The sequence below is a fragment of the Cygnus atratus genome, chromosome 13, assembly GCF_013377495.2.
Source record: "Cygnus atratus isolate AKBS03 ecotype Queensland, Australia chromosome 13, CAtr_DNAZoo_HiC_assembly, whole genome shotgun sequence".
In the NCBI taxonomy this organism is placed as follows: domain Eukaryota; kingdom Metazoa; phylum Chordata; class Aves; order Anseriformes; family Anatidae; genus Cygnus; species Cygnus atratus.
The window spans coordinates 14,769,521-14,792,554 of NC_066374.1; the positions used below are offsets into that span (position 1 = coordinate 14,769,521).

Sequence of the window (23,034 nt, forward strand, 5' to 3'; positions counted from 1 at the left end):
AGGTGCTGGGCCAAGGCGAGGTGCTGGGATGAGGTGAGGTGCTGGGACGAGGTGAGGTGCTGGGACGAGGCGAGGTGCTGGGACGAGGCGAGGTGCTGGGACGAGGCGAGGTGCTGGGCCAAGGCGAGGTGCTGGGATGAGGTGAGGTGCTGGGGCGAGGTGAGGTGCTGGGACGAGGTGAGGTGCTGGGATGAGGTGAGGTGCTGGGCCAAGGCGAGGTGCCGGGACGAGGTGAGGTGCTGGGACGAGGCGAGGTGCTGGGACGAGGTGAGGTGCTGGGACGAGGCGAGGTGCTGGGACGAGGCGAGGTGCTGGGACGAGGTGAGGTGCTGGGACGAGGCGAGGTGCTGGGACGAGGCGAGGTGCTGGGGCGAGGCGAGGTGCTGGGGCGAGGCGAGGTGCTGGGACGAGGTGAGGTGCTGGGCCAAGGCGAGGTGCCGGGACGAGGCGAGGTGCTGGGACGAGGCGAGGTGCTGGGACGAGGCGAGGTGCTGGGGCGAGGCGAGGTGCTGGGGCGAGGCGAGGTGCTGGGGCGAGGCGAGGTGCTGGGATGAGGCGAGGTGCTGGGCCGAGGCGAGGTGCTGGGATGAGGTGAGGTGCTGGGACGAGGCGAGGTGCTGGGACGAGGCGAGGTGCTGGGACGAGGCGAGGTGCTGGGACGAGGCGAGGTGCTGGGACGAGGCGAGGTGCTGGGGCGAGGCGAGGTGCTGGGACGAGGCGAGGTGCTGGGACGAGGCGAGGTGCTGGGGCGAGGCGAGGTGCTGGGACGAGGCGAGGTGCTGGGGCGAGGCGAGGTGCTGGGACGAGGCGAGGTGCTGGGACGAGGTGAGGTGCTGGGCCAAGGCGAGGTGCCGGGACGAGGCGAGGTGCCGGGACGAGGCGAGGTGCTGGGACGAGGCGAGGTGCTGGGGCGAGGCGAGGTGCTGGGGCGAGGCGAGGTGCTGGGGCGAGGCGAGGTGCTGGGACGAGGCGAGGTGCTGGGACGAGGCGAGGTGCTGGGACGAGGCGAGGTGCTGGGACGAGGCGAGGTGCTGGGCCAAGGCGAGGTGCCGGGACGAGGTGAGGTGCCGGGACGAGGTGAGGTGCTGGGGCGAGGCAAGGTGCTGGGCCAAGGCGAGGTGCTGGGACGAGGTGAGGTGCTGGGATGAGGCGAGGTGCTGGTCTCACCGAGGTGCCGGGCGATGCCCCGTGGGCGGCTGCTGCTTTGTACAGGACGCAGAGGGCCCTGTGCGCCCACCTGCCCCCGATCCCACAGCAAGCAGCCGGTAACTTCTCCCTTTTCTTTTCCTCCTTCCAGACTGAGAACTACTCCTTTGACTCCAACTACGTGAACAGCAGAGCTCATTTAATAAAGAGGTATGTAGGCTGGCTTGAAAGCCCTTTGGTTTGCCCAGCCAAATCCAGATTATTTAATGTTCTTTCTCACTGTGCTATATGCTACTTGCTTTTTTTATATGCAAAACGTTTCAAGAGTTTTCATTTGGTTTTAAAAACGGTATTTACTGCCTATTAAGTCCCATTGCTCTTGGTTTGCAATAAAGGGAAGTCTTTTTTCTTCTGTTTGGCTCCTTCACACTGGGAACTTCCAGCGAGTTAGGTAGAGTGCTGTTACCCTGACAACTTTAAAATTCATAGATTTGATTCTATTTGAATGCACAAGAATAAAATGATAGATTTGGATGGTGAGATCTCCCTGCCATGTGAGGCGGGGAAAAAAAATCTCATTTGGGGGCAGGCAATTGGGTTTGATGCATGCTCACTGTTTTAGTTTGAATACCGAGGCAAAACAGCATTTTGCTAAGATTTCCCTTCCAGGGGTAAAAAAGCAAATCATCAGTTCAGTTGCAACCTAGCAATTACCCATGGGTAAATTTAACTCTTTGGATAAAATCCTGCCTTTGCTGGTGTCCTCCCAGTGGCGAAGACGTCCCCAGTGGGTTCATGCCTGCGCTGACCCAGTTTAAGCCCACTAATTTCCCCCGGGTCATGTCAAACCAACGAGTGGCCAGCATCACCCTGCGGGAAGCTCTCCCGCCTGCCCTCTCCCTCACTGCCTCTTCTGGAGCCTGCGAAGGGCCCGGCACCCCAGGACAGGTACCGCGGTGGGCAGCTCACCCCAGCCGCAGGATGCTGCTTAGATGCAGCGAGGAGAAGGAGCGAGCCCTGGCTTGTTCAGGTGTGCTCTGAGCAGTAAAAAAATCCAATTATTTTCCTGGCTGCGATCCCATTTGTTTACATCTTAAAAATATAAGGACTATGGGAGCTGCAAGCGCATTGTTTAAGCAACTTGGGTTCAGCTAGCGAGGGGCAGGTATATTTGCCTGCATTGCGTGTGATGTTTAACGATGCTAATGTGATTGCGAGAGATGGCTTGCCTGCGCCACATCACTCCTCATAAGGCAGTCTGCAGGCACCCTGAAAAAAACCAAATCTATTAATCTTTCCTTGTTCACACCTAACATAAAGGCAAGCAGCGCTCCCACCTGCCACAGCGGGGTTTACTCCGGCACGGCATTGTTTGGGAAATGCTGCTGCTGCTGATTCCCTGAGACCTGCCCATCCTTTAGAGAAGTGTCAGCCACGGAAACGTGTTGTGTGGCTGCTGCATTACGGTCTGGTTCACTGCGGGAAAGATAAATGCATTGTAACACAGATTGCCTGCACATTAGGAACAGCAACACCGTGTAGGACAGCGTTTCCCCTCGCTTTCTACCTTTGTCTTGTATCTTAAGTACAACGGATGCCAGGAATGCTGTGCAGACATCTAAGAACAAAAATATTTTCTGTAGCATACTGTGGCATCATTTTCATCCTTTGCCTTTATGAAGATGTTGTAGCTCTTCTATCTCTGGTGAGTGAATCTTCTCAAATCCAGCACTTTAATTAATCCATTTGTACTTTTGCTGTGTTGTCTGCCTGCCTCTCTCACTCACATACGCACACACAAATGAATTGTAGATTTGTAGTGCTTTTTAACTTAAAATTCTTTGATGTTTCCTGGAATCAAAGTCAGTGGCTTCAACACGGACATCTTTATTTAAAAGGTGATGTTTGAAGGTTTACCAATTTATATGTATTTCAGAGCCCCCCCTCGCATGCTTTGCAGAGCTTCGGTTGGTAGGTGGTCTGCTTGGTTTCCGTGGAGACGCAAAAGGGCTTCACAAAGTAATGAAAATCTGCAGCTCCTCGGTGCTTTGAAGCACAGGCCGCTCCTTGCGCTGACATTTCGGCCCGGATCAGCCAGTGAGGAAGTTCGGCGCCGTTGGTGCAAGCAGAGCCCCCAACGGGTGCGGGCTGCCCGGGGGTGGAGGAGCGAAGGAGCCAGCAGGGCCGTGCCAGCACGGCGCTGGGCCAAAGGCAGGGCATGGGGAAGGTGTCACAACTCCCTCCCCACCCTTCTCGCGTGCTTTCTCTGGCAGCCCTCCTTTCCCAAACGCTTTCCTTTCCCCCTGGCATCTGCCTCTGCTTTCCCGTTTGCTCCGGCCCGTGTCCGCGCTCCTGGGGAAGGCACATTTTGTGCACCTCGAGATGTTTCTGTCTTGCAGCAGCTGGGTGTCGCAGGGCTTGGCGGGCAGCAGAAGGATCATCCATGCAGCTGTCTGTGGGCCCAAACTGGCAGCCTCTTGGCCCCTGAGGCTCCAGGAGGAGAGCTGGTCCTGGGCTGGTGCCAGTAGCCGGGTGACTTGGTGCACATCCTCCGTGCCCTGTCCCCATGTCCATGCAGGGCAGCGCAGCAAGGCGTTCTGTTTGTTGGGGCCGTCGTGCTGCTGTTCCCCAAGCCAGTGCCTCTGCACCCAGCTTCCCGCACCCTCAAGGACACCGGCTGTGCAGAGAGAAGCTCTTCACTAGCTCCTTGGGAGCAGGTGTGGTGGGAAGGGGACACCCCACATCACAGTCCTTCCATCCTGCTTGCAGAAGGGCTATAAAATCCCTCCCGTGACGTGCTGAGGACAGCGGGTACAACGGACCCACCGCTACTCTCCTGTTTGTGGGGATGTGCTGGTCGCTCCATGTGCTCACGTCGCTTTTGACCCAGGATGCAGATCTTCCTTTGTGTTAGTCGCAGCTTCCTGCCCCTCCGGGCTGGCCGCCAGGACAGGGACATGAGGAATTTGGGACCAGCTCAGCCCTCGTATCCCCCCCATGCTGGCCTTGGCAGCTGCAGCTGCAGGGGATGTCAGGGAGCTGGACTGCTGCCAGCTCCCCCGGAGTCCCTGCGAACTTGGACCCAGAATCATGGTGTTGTTTTTAAAAATAGGAATGATATCGTCATCATGAGAAGAAATTCCTGTTTCCTGAAGGCTTTTATTTTAAAACTTGAAGCTATTAGGATTTGGCCTATAACATAAAACGCTAAAGTTGAGATCCTTTTTGACTTTAATATTAGGTAATGCAACATGAGGAAGCCTAGTTATAGAAACAGCTCATTGGATGTGTATGTATTTTCCATTTTCTTAAGCCCTGTTTCACTCACAGCTTCCTTGATACCCGCGTGTCCTGACCCGTGGGCTGGCACCATACGCGCGAGCAGCCCACAGCTGGGTGCTACGTTTTGGGTGCGGGCGCTTGGTGGGACAGCCAGCTCACTGCCATGTCTCCCCCAGCAGCTCCACGTTCAAGGACTTGGAGGGGAACAGCCTGAAGGACAGCGGCCATGAGGAGAGTGACCAGACCGACAGCGAGCACGACGTGCAGCGCGGCCTCTACTGCGACACGGCCGTCAACGACGTGCTCAACACCAGCGTCCCCTCCATGGGGTCCCAGGGCCCCGAGCCAGGTGAGCCCCCGCCCCGGGTGCGCGGGGAGAAGCTTAGCGCGGGCTGGGGATAAGGCTGCGCATCTTCAGAGCGCTGCGTAGATAGAAATTAATCTTCGCGCCACGCCTGTCAGGTAGGTAAGCGTTTAGGATTATCCCGTATTTCACAGATGAAAAACCCCGAGCACCCGTGTGACAGCGCGTGAGCGGCGGAGCTGGGATTAGAGCAGGAATTACCAGCTTCAAGTGTGGGGCTTGTGCCTCCGGATGGAGAGCACCCCCTTCCTGCTCCCTGCTGCGCAGGCGATGCCCAAATGGCTTCCCCAAAAGGCTGGCGTAGCGCGCGGGCCGCTAGTGAGAGGTCCTGCAGAAATTGGCCCAGGCTGGTGGGCGAGGGGCTTGTGTCCCTTCCCCATTCGACGTGCTGTCAGCTGTTACACATCCCCACGTGCACGGCTGGAAATTGAAGCCCTGATCTCAACCCAGCCTAGTGTCAGCTAGAGGAGAGGAGTCAGAGGAGTTCAGCTGAGCCCAAGACGTCATTTGTACTTGGGCATGAATGTTGCTTTTAATGTCTTACTGATGCAAACATCCTATGCAAACATCCTGTCTTTTTCAATTAAGAAGTATGAATGCAGTTTGGTGCTCCAGCACAGGGAAGCCTCAGGGCGCTTGGCTATATCTTGAGATAAGCTGTAGCTGAGGCTCAAATGGAAGCCCCACTGCTAAAAGACTTAAGGATATGAAAACAAAATGCTGTGATTATGAACTGGTCTTCAGCTGTTTAATTCAATTCATGGTAAACATCATTAAAAGCCTTTGTTTTGCTGTCATAAAAGAGTCAAATGGGGGAGAAAGAGTTCTTGCCATCTGCGCTGCTGAATGTTTTTTTTTTTTTTTTTTTTTCTGGAGAGAAGCTGATCGCTGTATTAATTCTCGATAGAGTCTGTTAAATGGCCGTAGTTAACCCTGTAAGACTCCGCGAGCACAGGAATGCAGAGGTCATCTACCCATTCCACACTGCCAGCCACGCTAATTGGAGAGGGATGGCATCTGCAGTGATAATGTATTTCCAGACAACCCTACTGTGGCCAAAGATGAAAAAAATTAAACATTTATATAACTGTACGGTGGCAGTTTAATTCTCTGAGGACCAGCGCTGTGTCAGAGAATGCAGGCTGATAGCTATCATTTATTATTCTTCTATTACAAAGAAATGCTTTTTCATTTTGATCAGGAGAGGGTTTCCTAAGATGCGTTTGCAGTAAGGGACAACTGTAGGTGCAAAAATGTTCATAATTGATTCCCGTCCTGCTGAATGGTCTGAGCAACATCTGTTAATTTTTTGTCACATTTCTTCAGCAAAAAAAACCAATCTCAATGGACTGCAGATAGGGTTTTACAGAGATTAAATTTCTGATAAGTCTGCCGGCTGTCTCTGTTGCTCAGCAGATAACAATGCAAATAAGTTAAGGAGAAGGAGTTGGAGGCAGAGGTTGTTGGACGAGTTACACAAGAAATAAATTTAGTCCAGTCCATTGCCACAAGAGCTCCTTGTTGCCTGTAAAACACCCCCAAAAAATGAAGATCATTTCCAGGAGGAAGCTTCCAAAGGCAAACTGTGCATCCCCAGTTCCATGCGGGGCTGTGGGGAACCTGCTGCGAGGGCACAGAGGTGTTGGTGGAGTATCGGCAGGAGCAGCGCAGGCAGAGAGGTGGGCAGTCACTGGCACAGAAGCTGAAGAAAAGGTTAAAGAGAATATTTTCTCAGCTGATTTGTCGAGCAGGGGCCTTATGAAATAATCAGGAAAATTGAGACGCTCAGACAACGGCAATAACAGGCGTTCTCACGCGATGGCTCTGTGGCTCTGGCTTTGTGATTTTTACCCAATTTCAGGTCAGAGACACGGGGGCGGGAAGGAAACAACCCGCTACCCAAGGCAGGGTCGCCCAGCATGTGCAGCCCCAGTGCGAGCATGCTGCATGGCGCTGGTCCGTGGCTGATGCGGAGCCTGGGTGGATTGCTCTGCCACAGAGCTTGGACCTCTGCTCAGGGCAGTGATTCATCGGGGAGAACTTTGAGGCTTCGTCCATTAGTTCAGGAGTCTTTTTCTGTGTTTGATGGGTAGTCCTGGGCCTGCTGAGGCAAGGCGCTGGTTGGCACAAATCCTTGCAGCTCGGTGACATCTTGATATAAAGAACGTTAATCACGAGGGGATGCAGGACAGTCCCTCAATGCTGGTGCGGGGGGTTAGCGTGGACCCATCTGGACAGTCATCACGTAGTGAGGTGCTGGGTTTCCTGCAGAAAGAGTTAGGCAGGGATGTGTTCAAACTCCTTTAGTGCTCTTAAAATCAATCTTGAGGCCTGTGGGTTTGGAGCCTGGTCTTTCAAGAGAACATCAAACTCTTGTGCACTTGAAGGAGGAAAAAAATCGAAGCTAGTTTAATAAATTATTTTCGTGTGAAACTGTCTTATTCAGGCACAACTGGTCTTCAGACCAAAAGATGCCTCAATATCCTTTCACGAGGCAGGAGCTGCTCCCCCTGGGTGGCCTCAGTGCCCATCAGCACCCTCTGGTTGGAGGTGGCTTCACTGCCTTGGTGCCACTCCCTCTGGCAGGAGCCCTTTCTCTTCCTTTGGAAATGACCTAGATTTCCAGAAAAATGGCAAACTGTTTTGCGAAGGGTGTCAAGCTTAAGTGGGCAGCAGCAGGTCATCAGAAATACTGCCTGGAGCTCAGCCATGTCACTTGTTTTGGAAGCAGGACTTCTGCCCAGTCGCTCTTTACCTCAGGATCTTAATTATTGATTATAAATTCATCAGTTGAAAAGATTGCTTTAATTGCTCTGATATGTACCCAATTTGGAGTTCATTATCGCGCAGGATTGTTTTCCTTCCCCCGCTAATTGATACCAAATGGGACATTCAGGAATGCGGGCATCGGGCGCTGCTCCACTTCTCACAATTGCCTTGCTGCTGCTTAATTGTTTGTTTATTTGCAGAGGTGTTAAGCACTGCTAGGAATTTTTATGCACTTTTTTCCTAACGTTGCTCTCAGCTGAACTTTCAAATGGATTTGTCTGAGGACGAGAGATTTGGAAGTGTCTGTTGGATATCGGCGAGGTTTCAGGTTGGCTGGAGAAGACTGCCAGAGGATGGGGGTAAATTCTGGGGTCCCCGTGTGTATCTTGGCCGATTTCTCTGCAGTTTGTAGCGGATTTCCTCCAGGGCCCGGTGTCATCTTGAATCAGAGGAGTGGAGGATGCTGCGAGTCACTGCCTGGGGTGAGGTGCCCCGTGGTGTTGGCAGTGCCTCCCTGGGGCAGCACTGGGGGACGCGGCACCGTGGGAGCTTTGCCGTCGGGTTTGAAGCTCCTGACGTTCGTTCCTCCCAGCAGCGCGGGGAAATCTCAGTGTGAAGGATTTTCTAGCACTGCAAAGTGTGGTGGTGCTTTTCTCCGTAAGTGGCAGCACGGACCAGATGTTTCGCAGGGTAATTGAAAATTCCATTTTATCAGAAAGCATTTGCTGTCAAAAAGTTTTATCTTTACTTCAACAAAGAGGTTGATTAGATCCCTCAGGACCTGAATTAGCATCTTTGAGGCTAGATACTCTGTTTTGTGATTCAGGTAGTTATTCCTCCCTTGGTTTTGCTCATACTGGGACTTTTTTTAATGCCTTTGCCCTCTTCCCAACATATCATTTATGCAGGTTTGCCTTGTTTTCTTTTTGTGAACGTATAGAGGCACACAGATCTGCTTAAATATTTTCTATTACCTTTTTCACCTTGCCTTGAGCCAGTACCATTCTTGTACTCTGTAAGTCACAGGAGCTCTTGTCAGTGTAGAAATCAGAAAGGAACTATTTCAAATATGTGTTTATAATGTTACAAGCAACAGATTTCCAGCGTACCTTAATTCCCAGCGCTGGACAGTATTTTTATCAACAGTGGTGGAAGGAAAACTATTGACCCAATGAAGTGGTGATTCACTGCTTAAGACAAAAATAGAATCCAAAGGGAAAGACAAAAATAATAAACATGCACTAATCATAAAAGCCAGTGTTAGAAATAGTCACCTCAGACATAAAATAGTGAAAAGCTTTAAAATCAAAGTCTGGGGGGTTTTAAGCAATGTTTTATGTCAGTAATGTGTCTCCTCAAAGAATTGCTTCTAGAAGCATCGTTTCATTTTCCTGGTGCCAGATCAGCAGTAAAGGTTGGCATGAAACGTCTTGGGTAAAGACCTGATCCTGCATACATTAACATGTTTGATTAACTTTGCTCACAAAGTTGTGTCTGACTCTCATAAACTCCAGCAAGATGGCGGGTTCTTTGAGTAGAAATGGGTTATATTTAAATGCTTGCGTTAAGTCTTCTTTATACTATTGCATAGTATAGAAATAGGCTTGAATGTAAAGGAGAGCCAGGCACGTGATATTCAGTGAAACTTTTCTTGCTGATTGCCTTCCTAATTATTCAGATACATCATCATTTAGTGGATCAGATTTTATCTAGAATATTCCAATTGGTTCTTATGCTCATCTCCATAATATCTGTGTGCATTACAGTGGTGAATTGAGAACATGACTAATGGTATTAACTGGAGGCAAACACAGTTATTAGAAAGTGTTGATTTTGAAGCTGATTTCCAGCAGTCATTCCACCTGCAACTCCCTTTTATTCTGCAGAAAGGCTATAGAGCTATATGAATGTGAAGACCCAAGTGACATATTTTAGAGCTTTGGAAGTTGGAAATAGAGCTGCATTTCTCTGGAAGTTTATAAAAATGAATAAAATACCTACTTTCTTATTTTTGTATATGCAGCACAAGACATAAAGTATAACATTCATATGTGAGTGACAGCACATCCCTTAAGATGGATAAATGCTGTAAGCTTTCTTTACAGAGCAACGTCAGTTATTGTAGCTCTTCTGATTTCTGTATTGTTGCATAGATCTTTCAGTAAAACAGCCTAAGTAAGCTTGGTGGTGCTCCTACAATGGCCAGCGCAGAGGGAGCAGTCAGCTTTTCAAAATAATTTGAAGCCCCAGAGAAGGATTTTTATGGGAAGTGGTAATCTGGGCTTTGGGATAAGAAGAGGAGTTGATTGTCTTATGAGTCCTGCACTTTTAAGCGATCACCTACTGAGCATCCAAGCCTGCTTTGGCCAAAGCCTTGCAGAAGCAGAGGAGCTGGGGCAGCTCGGGGCTGGCTGGTGTCGTGGTTAGAGATCCTTCAGAGCTGGGCACTGGACCAGGCTGGCCCATCGAGGGGCCCAGCTGCCCTTATCACCACGCTGCGCAGGGCAGCGGTCACTCAAAGAGGTTTAATCTGTGCACTGGTGCTGTGGCAGGCAACAACAGGTCCCTTGCGTTACTTCTGCTCTAGGTTCGTAGCTCTGCATTTTGCCTGAGTAGAGCTTAGAAGAGTCCTCTCTGGAAATTGGTGGTGGGGCAGGGGTGACACTGAAGTCATATCCTTAGAAATAAGTGAAAGCCAATCCCTTTTGTACAGCAACAGAGCTAAATAACAAACAGATGTGCAACCTCCTTTGTTTGCATAAGAAGCGTTATCATATATCCCACATTCCTGGCACTCTTTCTTCAGTTTCCACGTTCGTTCCATTAAAAATGATTTTTGCAGTGTCTCCATCACTGCGGATACTCAGCCAGGGTCACAGAAGTTAGAACCTTTAGATCCCTGAGTCCTTTCTGTGTAAGCACAGAAAATACTCACCAGATGTGAACATTTTGGCAACTTAGAGAGGAAAATTAAAACTTGGATCCATGCCCTGTTGTGTAGGTTTGCAATGGATGAATGATCAACCCGGAAAGTTGGTGGGTTTCTAGTGTTTTATTGTATTCTTTAATGAGATTTTGTCCAATTTAGTTATTGCTTATCCATATTTTCGCTGGGTGACTGGAGAACAATTTGTAGGAGATGCAGAGAGTGATATTTCTGACCAGATAGTTTCAACTTCTGTGTGTGCTTGGTTTTGTTAATCACTCCAAAACTCTAGTCCCAAGCAAAAGGCTCGAAGGGCAGATCTGTGTTAGGGTTCAGCTGCAGGACGAGGCGGTGCTAACCTGCTTCCCTGGCTCTCCCAGCTCATCCTTTTCCAAAAACATCACACTATACTTAGATTTTCAAATATTTCTAAGATAAATAAACAATTCAGTGAAGCTTGCAGCTTCCTTTTCCCTTATAAACAGGCCAAAAAAGCTCATGTAGGCTTTTTTCCCTTTGACGGTAACCTCTAAGGAAACCATTAACTCTTTCTGTCTCACAGCAGTTAAGATTAGTAACGGTCAAGGTAATGGCCATCATATTTAGCAGAGGGAAAGGTATATGAATAAAAACTAACCTTCTGCTAACGCAGCAAGTGAGCACTTCCCGATCTCCTCCCGTAATCAATCTACATCGTTAATGACTCTGAAAACAGACTGAACTGCTGGGGCTGGCACCAGGAAACTTGCATTACAAACTAACCGTCTCTTATTAACCTTTTGGTGTTTCCTTCACAACACTAATTACAGCCAAATAGAACTACTGTTTGTGGAACTCTTAAGTTAAAATACAATTTTCAGAGGAAATATGGTAAAATCCAAAGCTCCTGTTTGCTTGGCCTTTCTTTTTAATTATGATGGAGGATGGCTGTTACTTGTTTAACGGAGGCTTACATGATTAATGCTGTAATGTTACTGTAATTAAAACACCGAAAAAGATGTGATTGGAGCCTGTATAATTTACAGACATCTCCACATTCTGGTGGCAGAGCAGCTCTAAGTGTTGCAAAGTGGAATCATAAAAATTTATTCTAATTAAAATTGCCAGATTGACTAAACAACAGGTGACTTATGTAACTCGAGCGACTTGCTCTTTGGGTGAGAAATCATCTGAAATCAGTGAATTATACAAAGCTGTCTATTATTCTAGTAAATGGGAAAGTGTGTGCTTACCATGGCAACCTGCATCAATTTTCCTGCTGCTGGAAAATACAGGGCCCTTTATTAAAGGAATAATCACTGCAAACAGTGCACTGACCCTCGGCCTCTGCAGGCTTTTGGTACACGGCATCACGTTAGCAAGGAACGTTACAGAGTGGTGTTCTGGTCACAAGCAATTGCTAATTAAATAACTCCTGGTGCATCACAACGTGCACCCAGTCATGAAGGGGTGATGAGGAGGAAACGCTGGTCTTTGCCTCCATCGCCCTTTTGGGCTCAAAGGGTGGTGAGCACATCCCCACTCCTTCCTCTGGGTCAGCCAGCAAAGGCTGTTGGCTTTTCCAGCAGCTCCTTGAAGCTGTCCCCAACGCCTCGGCCAGGCAACAAGGAGTGAGGAGCGAGTTATGGGGGCTGTCACACTGCCTGCCTCCTTTTGATACAAGTTGGGTAGGTGTTTTTTTCCCTGCTAGTGATAAAATTGCTGCGAATAACTTTATATGTGCCATAAAGAAAAATCATAGTCCCCTCTTCGTTTGAACCTCTCTTGATTACAACTGCATCACGTACAAAGTGTCGTAGGGATGGTGCAGGGGAAGGAGCCCACCATTTTCTGAAAGGAGGTGCATATGGGTGAGTGTCTAAAATGCTCTAGTTCCAGCAGATTATGACTGGAGGGAGACGTAGCACAGGGTTTGTATGGAGGTTGTTTTACTAAATGATCTACGTAATAATGTATAAGTCAAAACTCTGTAATAATTGGCACCAAACAGCAAAGAGAACTTAAGGCTTTTATCTGTCTTAAGGGAAGTGCTGCCACTCAAAGCTCTTGAGTGCTATATTTTATTTCTTATACAGCATATATGAATGTAAGAGAGTAGATATTTTTAAATAGGTCACAGAATTATTAAAAAGTTTTGCAGCTTTTCTTCACTGCAGACGTGCAGGTGTGCAGCTGAGTGTCGTGGGCTGGGAAGCAGAGCCTGGCCAGACCCCGGCTGGTGCTTGTGTTGCCTTTGTTTGTCTGTATCTGTGCATTAAACCTCTGTGTCTATTTAGAAGTTATTCATAGCAAGTATATTATAGATATATGCTAGCCACAATGTGTATAATCACAGTAAGCATTATGTGGCCCCATTTTTGCTGAGTATCTGTAGTAGCAATGATAAACCTCCCCATTCTCAGCATTAGCTCTGTTAGTGTTCCTATTTTTCAGCAGAAATATTTTTTTGTTGTTCCGTTTTCCTTATTTTCACCCTCTTTCAAGTGTGGAGAATGGCTGGCTTTGTAACCAACTTCATTAGCTACTCGCGTGTTGTGTTTCATTACTGATACCCGCAGACGGCTCCGAGTGACAGCACGGAGCAGCAGGTGACCGACTGCCACCGCTGTGTCGCTTCATGTTCGGGCAGAGATGGTCGCGCTCGGGGCGTGGAAGTGAAGTCAGGTCAGGAGGGGTTGTGCCCTAGGTCTGGGATCGTCAATAGGAGAAAATCTGAGTATGTGGCAAGACTAGCTTTTGTGAAGACAGAGCTTTATCCTGAAGAAATCCTGGGTTAAAGTGGGTCCCTGCAGGAAAAGGAGAAAATTGAACCGAAAAAAAAAAAAAAAAAAAGATGAAAAAATCCCTGTCTGAATTGAAGCGATAGGAAATGAAAATTGCTGAGATATACTGTCATGTGGGTAGTGGTGCTACCAACCTTGTGCTGCAGTAAGTACCTCTATGCATGCAATTTGTGCTCGGCTACGAATGATTTCCCACATCATCCGGTGCCCAGGCTATATTCAATCAGTCCCAGCTGGAGAAAACTATCTTGGATCATTTTGTGAGATTTCACCACAGATGCTACCTTGTATCTTACGGAAGCACTTGAGAACCGTAAGCCACAAAGCGTCCCTGGCACCGGCGCAGAGGCGTGGGGACGGTCACGGGAGGTTTCCTGCGGCAAAGGGAGGGCTGGGCAGGGAGGGGGGGACAGCTCCTTCTGCAGGGTGCTGAGCACCGCAGCTGCAGGTGGTGGGGAGTTAAAGCAAGTAGCTCCTGGCCCTTCCTAGGGAGAGGGCTTTGCTCTGCTGGCTGCGTGGTGGGGAGAGTGGATACTGCGGTGGTTCTTGCACCATTTAAGTGGTAAACAAAAGAGGGTGAGGGGCGTTGGTTGGAGTTTTTGTGCGAAGCCTAAGGAAGCAGGTGTCCACACCACCTGCAAACCAAAATAGGTCTGGCATTTGATTCCTCTGGCTGCTTTGGAAACGTCAGCTTCGTTAGAGACGCCCAGACTTCTGTAAAGATTCAGGAGTCCTACTGCAAATCGCACTTGTCGACTGCAGCATGTAAAAGGACTGTACTTCGTGTATTAAGGTGTCAACTGGTGCCTTAAAAATCCGTCCTTTTCCTCTGATTTTGATGGTCCGAAGGGACAGGAGGAGGGAGGTAGTGTGAGTGCAGCAGAAGGTGCTGCCTTGTCTGCTCGGCCGTGCTCTCCAGCTAGCTGGCTCCATGTGCAGACCGCTTCTGACCCAGGTGAGGGTCAGAACCCCGCCGGGTTTGCACTGGAAGAGGAATGGCTCTCCCCGGTTAAGTCTTCTTGATTCTGGATTAGATACAGCTCAGCGAGAAGCTACAAAGGGGCATCTACCCTTTGGGAATTTGGCTAGAAATCTGAAGCCAAAACCATACATAGGAGTAAATAAGGAAAGGTCAGAGAGCCAGAAGTGTTATTGGAAGCGGTAGGTACATTAGTGGAATGTAGAAATAGCTTTGGGGAGTGTCTGGCACACCCAGGTGGGTCTGTCGATGGGCCACTATATATATGCTGCACTTCCATTTGTTTCCTGTTTTTCATTCTCTGAGTTTACCAGCTATTTGTGCTGCTGACATTGCTTTTCACCAGCATGTTTCAACGGAAGCTGTGTCTTCTTGATGCTCCAATCTTCCTGTCCTTGCTGTTCCTCTGAGTCCGTCCCTGGGAGTGCAGGACTGCAGTCTGCCCTGTGACACTCGCCGCTTGATTTTCATGTTCTGCATCTGTTTTGACATGCAGTGCTTTTGCAGCCACTCTCTGATGAGTTTTGGTCCCTTAGATGCATTGATTTACAGACCTTTCCTCTGCAGTACAGCTTCTCTTGATGACAGTCCATGAAGCACATGATAACTCAGCAGCCTAAATTATTCAAGGAGATTGAATGCGTTTGGCTTGTTCGAAACTTTTGTTTCCTTTCAGGGCTGTCAGTAGAACAGGTAACTGTGATGCTTGTATCAAACTCATTCAAGTGCCAGGGAGACACAAACAGCTCAAGTACAACCCATGTTTTACTTCATTCGCCACTTATATCCGCCTTGAGCTGTTCTTTTTCTGGTCACAAATGTGCCTCATAACAATGTTTATCTTACATTTACAGTGTTTCTCCTCTCTGAAGTAATTTTGTGGCAGAAACGCCCTTGTAAAATTCAAAGAAAACTCTGTGTCTGTTCCACCCTTCAGCCACGTGTCCTTTTGTGGAAGTGTATTCACTCATGCAAATACCACTCATGCAAATATTTAGATGAAGTAGTCATCGCTGTAGGATCCAGGAACCTCACGTTAATGAAGACATGTAATTAAAATGAGCAATTCCACCTGCAATTCTCTAATCACCTGACCTCTGCTTCATCAGCCTTCCTCCTCTGTTATTTGGTAGATATGCCCAATTAATTCACTATAAATTCCTCTGCCAATTCACTATACATCCCTCACTGGGCAGATGTGCCTTGCGGAGACCACCAAGCCCTGGCAGCCAGGGGGAGAGGAGATGCTTTGTCTGTGAGGGACCTCATGCAGAAATCTCCCCCTGCTTTCTGGGGGCTGTTCTGCATCAGGAGCGGTCACAGAAACTTCTGGGAATTGTTGAAGGCATTGACTTTCACTTTCCAAACACGTGTATTTGGTTCCTATTTTGTCTGGAGATTTAGGACCTGACTCAGTGCCTGCTGAATCCAGTGGGACTGTTTAAGCTGATACTGTTGGGCTTGAAATAGGACCCAGGAGAGATGGCAACCCTTGGGGAGATGCTCTGGGCTTCACACTGGTCATCTCAGCCCCCATCCAAAGGGTGCTCAGGGAGGAGGTGTTTGCTGCTCTCTAATTCAGCAAATAGGGCATGCCTGCTGCTGGAGGGTGGAGCGTGTCTCGGAAAATTCTAGCTGCAAATGGGACGTATGATTTTAGGAATTAGAATAATTACCCCCTGGAACGGGCTCCCAAGGGACGTGATATATTCTGTATCGCTTAGAGTCTTTAAATCACATTTGCATGTTTTTCCTAAAAGCGTGCCTAGTCACTCAAAGTGAGGGGCTGTGCTGGAGAAAGGCAGCGTGACAGAGCTGCGCATCCCGCGCTGCACAAGGGAGCGGGGCACGCAGTCACCGTGGTCCATGCAGATTAAGCTGTACGGGACCATGGAGGAGTGGGAGGAGTGGGTTTTGGCACGTCCTCGAGGAGCACAACTGTCCCCTTGGCCACACAGCAGTGTGCAGAGCTGAGCAAGTAACCGCAGTGGGATGATTCAGGAGTGAGCTCCCCCAGCCAAAATCCGCCTTCCCTTTTCCGAACACACAGTCCTTTCTCGCTGATGGCTGAGCAATCCTGGTTCCATCGGTGTTTCCAGGACCTTCCCTCCCACCACTCCCTAAATGATGAGAGTGATTTCAAAGACCTTATTTCCCGGACTTTACCTTTTATCTCTCCAACCAGCAGCCCTTTAGTTTTCAGTTACTGCTTCTGCATTTGGTGAGCTATCAGAAGCTGTTGACAATGACTTTTCTCTTTTCCATGCTCCTGCCTGCAGGATTTGGGGAGGTAATTCATTTGGACCTGGTGCTTTGTCAACTTTCAGCGGTTTTAATTGCCTAATGATCAGTGCTGATGCTGTTGTTAAGCCTGTTAAAACTTTGTCCTGCTGAACAACCAGGCTGCGTCTGTCTCATCCCGTTGTGCCTGCTGCGTCGGCTGGGGCTGGCTTTGATGCTTCCCCCCCCCGTCCTCAGCTTTGATTGCTCCTTCCCACCCCACCTCAGGAGGGGATGCAGCCGCGTGCTAAGCCACGCTGGGGAGCCAGGCCTGAAAGTAGGAATAATTGAAGAAAAAGCCCCCAGAGAGCCAGGTGCTCTCCCGGGAGGATCTGCCTCCCACCTGCCCCGTGTCCGTGCTGGCCCCGAGGTGCCTGGTGGTGCGGAGCTGGGATGGGGTCGGCCACCCTGAGCCCCGGCACGGAGGAGCTCGCAGGAGGAGGCGGGGTGGTGTGTCGCTTCTCGGGGACGTCAGCGACATTTCTGCTTTGCCTGCTCTTGGGTGCCTTTTCTGCCTTCGTTATCGTCTTTAGAGCTCTAATTGGCTGCTGCCACCTTCTTTGCTATGCACCTGAGGTGCCCAACTGGCTGGTGCCGTCTCTCGAAGCCCCCATTGCTCATCCTCGCCTCTTCCAAGACTGTTCTTACTTAATGGCACACACTGAACGCTAGTGCATTACCATCCCTTTTCCAAGAACAGTCTCCATCCACTCTTCTCTCGTCCCCCAGTGCCTCATCCAATTTAATTAATTATACTTAGTATATTACGCATCCTGTCAAAGTTTTTCCTTTCCGAGGTTTAATGGTTTTTTAATTCTAATGCATGCTGCATGTGTAAGTGTTTTAGAAATGAGCAGAGTATGCAGCAGCAGCGAGGCAGCATTACATCTGCGTGCCGCAGACAGCGAGGAAACGTGAGGGTGGATCCCTGTAGAGAGGCTCCAGCAGAATTACTGCAGGACCGCATCGGCCTGCCTGGAAGCCGCGCTGCTGTAGTGCTCAGAGGGGAGATCAGCTCTGATCCCGCTGCTGAGGGACACGCAGGGACCGAAAGCACCAGCTCGTGGGGCGCCTTGCGCTGCGGCCGCAGTGCTGCTGCCTCTCCCGCGGAAGCGGGCGCCTGGCCGGCGGCTCTGCACCGGCACCCGGCACGTCTGGGCGGCCGCCACAGCCCTGCGGTGAGCTGGGATGTAACGAACTCGACTCTTCTCCTTTTGCTAGCTCTGTCTGAAAGCACCGAATTACATCAGTCATTTCGGCGTTGTTTCATTCCTTTGAAGAAACGCCGCATTAAGGATGTGGTGGGGGACTAGACTAATCAGGTAACGACGGTTAGGGCTTGTACCTGTCGCTCTTTATTTTCCAGTGACAGTTAAAAGGTTTGGTCAGCAAAGTGGCTCAGTAGGAGTGACTTTGTGGGGCCTTACACTTACTGGCTTTTGCTATTTCCAGATAAAACCTGCTCAGACTGAGGGTTGTGGGTTTTGGTGTTGTTTTTTTCTTTTTTCTTTTTTTTTTCGCCTGTCAGTGTTGCGAACTGCTTAGGTTTTGAAAATCCAGCTGGGCTCTGTCTGTCTGTCACGCCATCACCAGGAGTAACGATGCCGCGGCGCGATTTAGCTGACAGGCCTGTGAACCGGGGCCAGGAGCGGACACGATCCAGCCTGACCTCGTGGCAGCACCGCAGACGCGCCTAGGAGGAGAGGGACGTTGCGAAATCAGAGCTTGCTTGAGGCTGCGCGGGCAGCAAGCGAGCCAGGAGCCCACCCTGCCCGAGCAGCAGCCTCCTGCCCCGGCTGGAGACCTCAGGACTGCACAGCCCCAGCCAGACCTGGGCACCAGCTGGGCTGGGAGGGCTGAGGGTTCGCCCGTGTGTGGGTGTGAGGAGATGGGGGTGCAGGTGGAGGGAGGGGAAAAAGCATCAGGAGAGCAAAGAGCGGAGCCAGCTCAGCCCCCATGCTGCCACATCACCTTTAGTTGTCCCAGCTCCGACATGCCCCAGCTGTCAGTGGTGGAGGAGAAACTCAAGAGGGAGGATGTTTATTCTCCTAAGTTTAAATAAGGACAGAAAGGAGGAAACATTAAAATATGTGTGCATTCCCAGCATCAGAGCGCTGTTGGCATGTGCGTGCAAAATGGCAGAACCCTTGCAGGAGCCCATCACCACCTGCCTGGCCGGCTGCGACAAACCCACCGTAGAGCCACCTGCATCCTTGGAATACTTACACAAGTTATGAAAATACCGTTATTTTCCGTTCCCGCTGTTCAGCCGTCTCCCCTCGGCTCTTAGCTTACAGCACAAGGCAGACTAGAAGGCTCGTTTTCAGTGTCACCCACGCAGACGGGGGCTGATGGGGCAGGAGCCCACCTGCGTTGGTGGAAGCTGATCTCGGTCCATGACTCGCAGGTAATGTAATTTCCCTAGACATATAAGCCTACGAGGTTCTGGATTTGGCTGTTGACCTTATAGTAATTTTATATGTTTATTTATACACTATGATAGCTCTCTTAATTAATGAGGGTGAATTTAATTGCCAGAACTAAGTTTCTGCTGAATTAGATGGGCCAGACTCCCAGGCTTTGCCAATGCTGCGATCAGTTCTGGAGGCGCGTGGTGGCCGTCGGGCCAGCTTAACCACGGGCTTGTGTTCCCCTGGCACCGCAGTCATCCTTCGTGGGCGTGGAGCTGCAGCGCTCCCCTGAGCCTCCGAGGAGATCAAGGCAGAGAGGAACAGGAGCGTCCTTGCGTCGTGCTGAGTCACGGTGCTGGATCAGCCCTTGGGCGCTGTTGGATGCTGGACAACTGAGAGCAGCTTTTGCAGAACCACCCCCGTGGTTGTCCCAGTTCCCTTCGGTCATCTTTGGGATTTTCTAGTGCACCCGCAAGCCTCGGCCAGCATCTCATCGTGGGCTGTCCCTGTGCTTCAGACAAAGGACTCCAGCAGCATGGAAAAGCTTCTTGCCGGTCGGAAAAAAATCAAAGAGTTAAGCACCAGGGAGGGAATAATGTTGAGCTCCAGTGTGGAAGAGCGAGAGGTCAAAGTCATGATGAGAAATGGCCAGGAACCAACGCTTTTGGTTTAAAAAAAAATAAATTCCCTTACTCGCTCAACAGTGGGGAACGCCCCATCGTGCTGGGAAGCCTTCCAGCTCGCTCCGCTCCTCAGAGCTGCGTACTTTTACAAAGTACAAAGAGCTTCTCATAATGTTTTGCCTTGTGGGTACATATATGATTAATTCCGTGCAAGCATTACTGGTGCAATAACAATACTGGAGGTCCTAAAACTGAGAAAGGAAACACATTTGGCTCATACTTCATACACAATCACTTACACTTAAGCTATTGATAGTTGATTGGGATCTGTAGACTGCTGGGCTGGTGCCACTGGGTTTCTGAGCGCATTCAATGGCTGGAACAGACAGCAAGGCTGTAGGTTTTGGCAAGCTGTAGGTCTCATTAGTCAGGCTGACTGTATCTGACACGAGAGATTCCCATCCACCAAGATGAAGCTCACTTCCCTAGGCTTTGGCTGACGTCCCAACAATATTTACATGAAGGACAACAGAGGATCAGTGCTAGATTAAGGCTGTGAGTTTCCAGTAGGCAGACAGTTAAATATTCTATTGAAATCCTCTTTTGATTATTTAGATAATAATGAAGTTTATGCATGTCCTTGAGAAATCTGGGGAAAGGCAGTTGTTTTATGCTAAGCATGCAGAGATGTGTTTAATCTTGATAATAGGAGTAAATTATGTATCAGCGTTTATAACCTCAGCTCCTTCATTTCTCACTCGTTCCGCGGAAGTACCAGAAGCCTCCGAGGGCAGCGAGATCCGCGTGGGGCCGGCTGTGCGGGAGGAGGGGGCAGGCACGGTCCTTGCCCTGCATCCCACCTCGCAGGGCAAGTGGGACGGGACACGGGGTGTCCCAGCTCCTGGGTCCCCCTGCAGCTCCTTGGTCCCGCTGCCGAGTTCAGCCCTCCCCGAGCCCCAGCTGAGCCCGTCGGTGGGTGGCCAGCAGTGTGGGGTTGGAGGGGGTCCCCGGGGCGAGCTGCTGTGACACCGGCCCCGGGTGCCTGCTGCCGAGCGGCGAGGGAATTTGAACCCCCCGGCTTTAGGGCTGCGGTTCTGACCACACACCCAGCGCATCCCTGCGTTAACAGCAGGTGCCTTGTCCCGGCTGCGTGCGTGCAGGGGGAGGATGAGGATGAGGATGCAGGTGAGGATGCGGATGAGGATGAGGATGCAGATGGCTTGTTTGGCTCCCTGCTGGCTAAGAGAGGTGCTGGAGGAGGCTACGATAGCCATTGCCCAGGAGCCTCTCAGCTGGCGCAAAGTGGTACAGCTGCACTGAAGCCAGTGAAGCTGCTTGGGTTTGTGCTGGCCCCGCTCTGTGACAGGTACAAGCAGCTGGGGATTGCTTCTTATCATCCGCAGCTGTAATTTCTGTTTTGCTGGATTTTTATCAGAATCGTCAAGTAGCTATTTTCTGAACGACACCTAATTTTGAATGGGATGCGGTAATAATTTGATTCATTGTTGCCATTGGAATTTGGATGCGTGGCTGGTATTGCATTACCCCAAGACAGACTGTTTGAATTTGTCTGCTTCAGATTTGACAATAGCAGAGAAAAGTAACCTTTGGATTAATTTGCTTTAGCAACTAAAGTCCCATTAAATGGAAGGCAGCTGGTGTCAAAGGCATAAATGGAGACAAAGTTTTGCTCCCAATTGTGGGAAATGTGTTTAAACAGACTAGAAATGTTTCCATCTCTGCAGGGTATAATATACTCAAATGGTTACATTAACATGAAAAAAATATAAGAAAGAGTGTATTTAGGACAATCCCTCTGTATCCAGTGTTAATGAAATTGAATTCCAGTAATGAAGTCAAAGGGTTGTATTCTTCACTCGGTGCACACAGTACAGTAACTTCCATTAGCATTAATGGGAGCTGTGCATATGAATTACGGAGCCATAATGGTTAGAGATGGAAAAGGTCTATCGGATCCTGGAGTGCTTTCCTCTCTGAGGACCGGATCCTGCTTGCTCTGTTCTCGTATGCAGCCTGATGGCTCAGCTAGGATGTTAATGAGCCCTGTATTGAATACCCCAGCTGATGCGTAAATAGCGGAGTTTCAGAGGTAAAATCCCTGCCACTCAGGGGCCAGCACAAGCTCTGTGGACCACTTAAGTCCCCAGAAAAGGATTAATTGGAGTTTAAATGGTGTGTTCTGCCGGCCCTCTGAACGGGAATTAATTTTACCGTGTGAATGAGGTGGGGATTGGCCCACAGTCCTGGGTAAAGGGGGGCAGCCAGCATTAAATTATATCCTAGCCCATACCTTAAGGGTCTGGCTCTGCTGTACTGTGTAGCACGGCCAAAAAATAGCTCCTCTTGCTTTGGGTGAGCGCCCTCCTTCCCATAGCACTGTACGCATCCAAAAGGCTTCAGTGAGCCTGGGAGGTGGTTTTCTGGAGAAAATCTTTTGCATCGAATCTATTAGCCATGCAGCATGTAGTTAGAGAGGCACCGCAGGTGCACCAGCGTGCCAGTCTTCATTCATTGCACAGGCACCGTGCTGCAGAAGTCAGGGCGTTACTGGTGGTGGCACAGAGCAGGGGACGGAGTTGGATGGGCCAGCCCCCACTGGTGTAAATCAGGGGGGCCCCTCGGCGCTTCCTGGGTCTGTATCCACCTGCAGCAGGTGGGAGGGAGCCCCGTTATGTCTCTGTGGGCCGTTACACAGATGCTGCCCAGGAGCCCCATTCAGATGTGGGTCCTTATCAGCAGTTGCATAATGAATTAATCTGCTTCGTATCCCTTGTTTCATTAAAATAATTCCTCACGGCATTATCTTTGTCCAAGCACCATTGACCTCCAATGCTGGGACAGACAATCCAGGATTAAAAATACAACATTTTTTTAGCTCAAGTAAATCCGGGGTAATGGTGAAAGAAAGGCTCCTCGTTGCAGTAAAGAGCATTTGTCACTGTCCCTAGTTATTAGTATCCTCTGAGCATTGTACAAGGGAAGCCACGACAGGATTACATTTCTGCATAGACTGGAGGTTTCTTATTAGGAAAGGCGAAGAAAGCCCTGTAAAAGCCCACAGGTCAAAAATACAATACACTATTCCCCACCTCTTGTTTCTTGATATTGTGCTATTACAGGAGATAAGGGAGAGGTGCAGAGTCTTAATTTACAAGCAAGTGATGAACCCTGGCTGGGGACTGTTTGCACATTGCTCGAGCTTATTAGTGGTGGGGCTGGGGCACGGCGCTTGCACCGAGCTGCGGGCACTGCCTGGGCTCGTGCCCCACGTTCTCTGCATGGGAGAGGAGCGCGGGCTGCAGCCCTGCACGCCAGCCGCCCCTCGCACAGCCACGCAGGGCAGGGCAGCTGCAAAAAGCGGGCTTGCCTGCGGCACGCAGCTTCCCGAGAGAGGCAGCGAGCTGCAGCACAGCGCCGTGGGCAGGGCTCGCGCTTCGTGGCGTGCCGCTC

At 50.1% G+C, this 23,034-nt stretch overlaps 1 protein-coding gene across 2 annotated transcripts in view; it reads left to right on the plus strand.

Annotated features, from left to right (window-relative positions):
* The window catches only part of PCDH19 (protocadherin 19), a 58,782-nt gene that overhangs the window by 25,716 nt on the left and 10,032 nt on the right, over nucleotides 1-23,034 (plus strand). The window contains exons 3-4 of one of the 2 annotated variants that reach the window (XM_035541854.2): nucleotides 1,298-1,356; nucleotides 4,605-4,777. In XM_035541854.2, the coding sequence (XP_035397747.1) occupies nucleotides 1,298-1,356; nucleotides 4,605-4,777 (232 nt within the window). The remainder of the gene's footprint in view (nucleotides 1-1,297; nucleotides 1,357-4,604; nucleotides 4,778-23,034) is intronic. The other variant, XM_035541855.2, reaches the window with a different exon arrangement.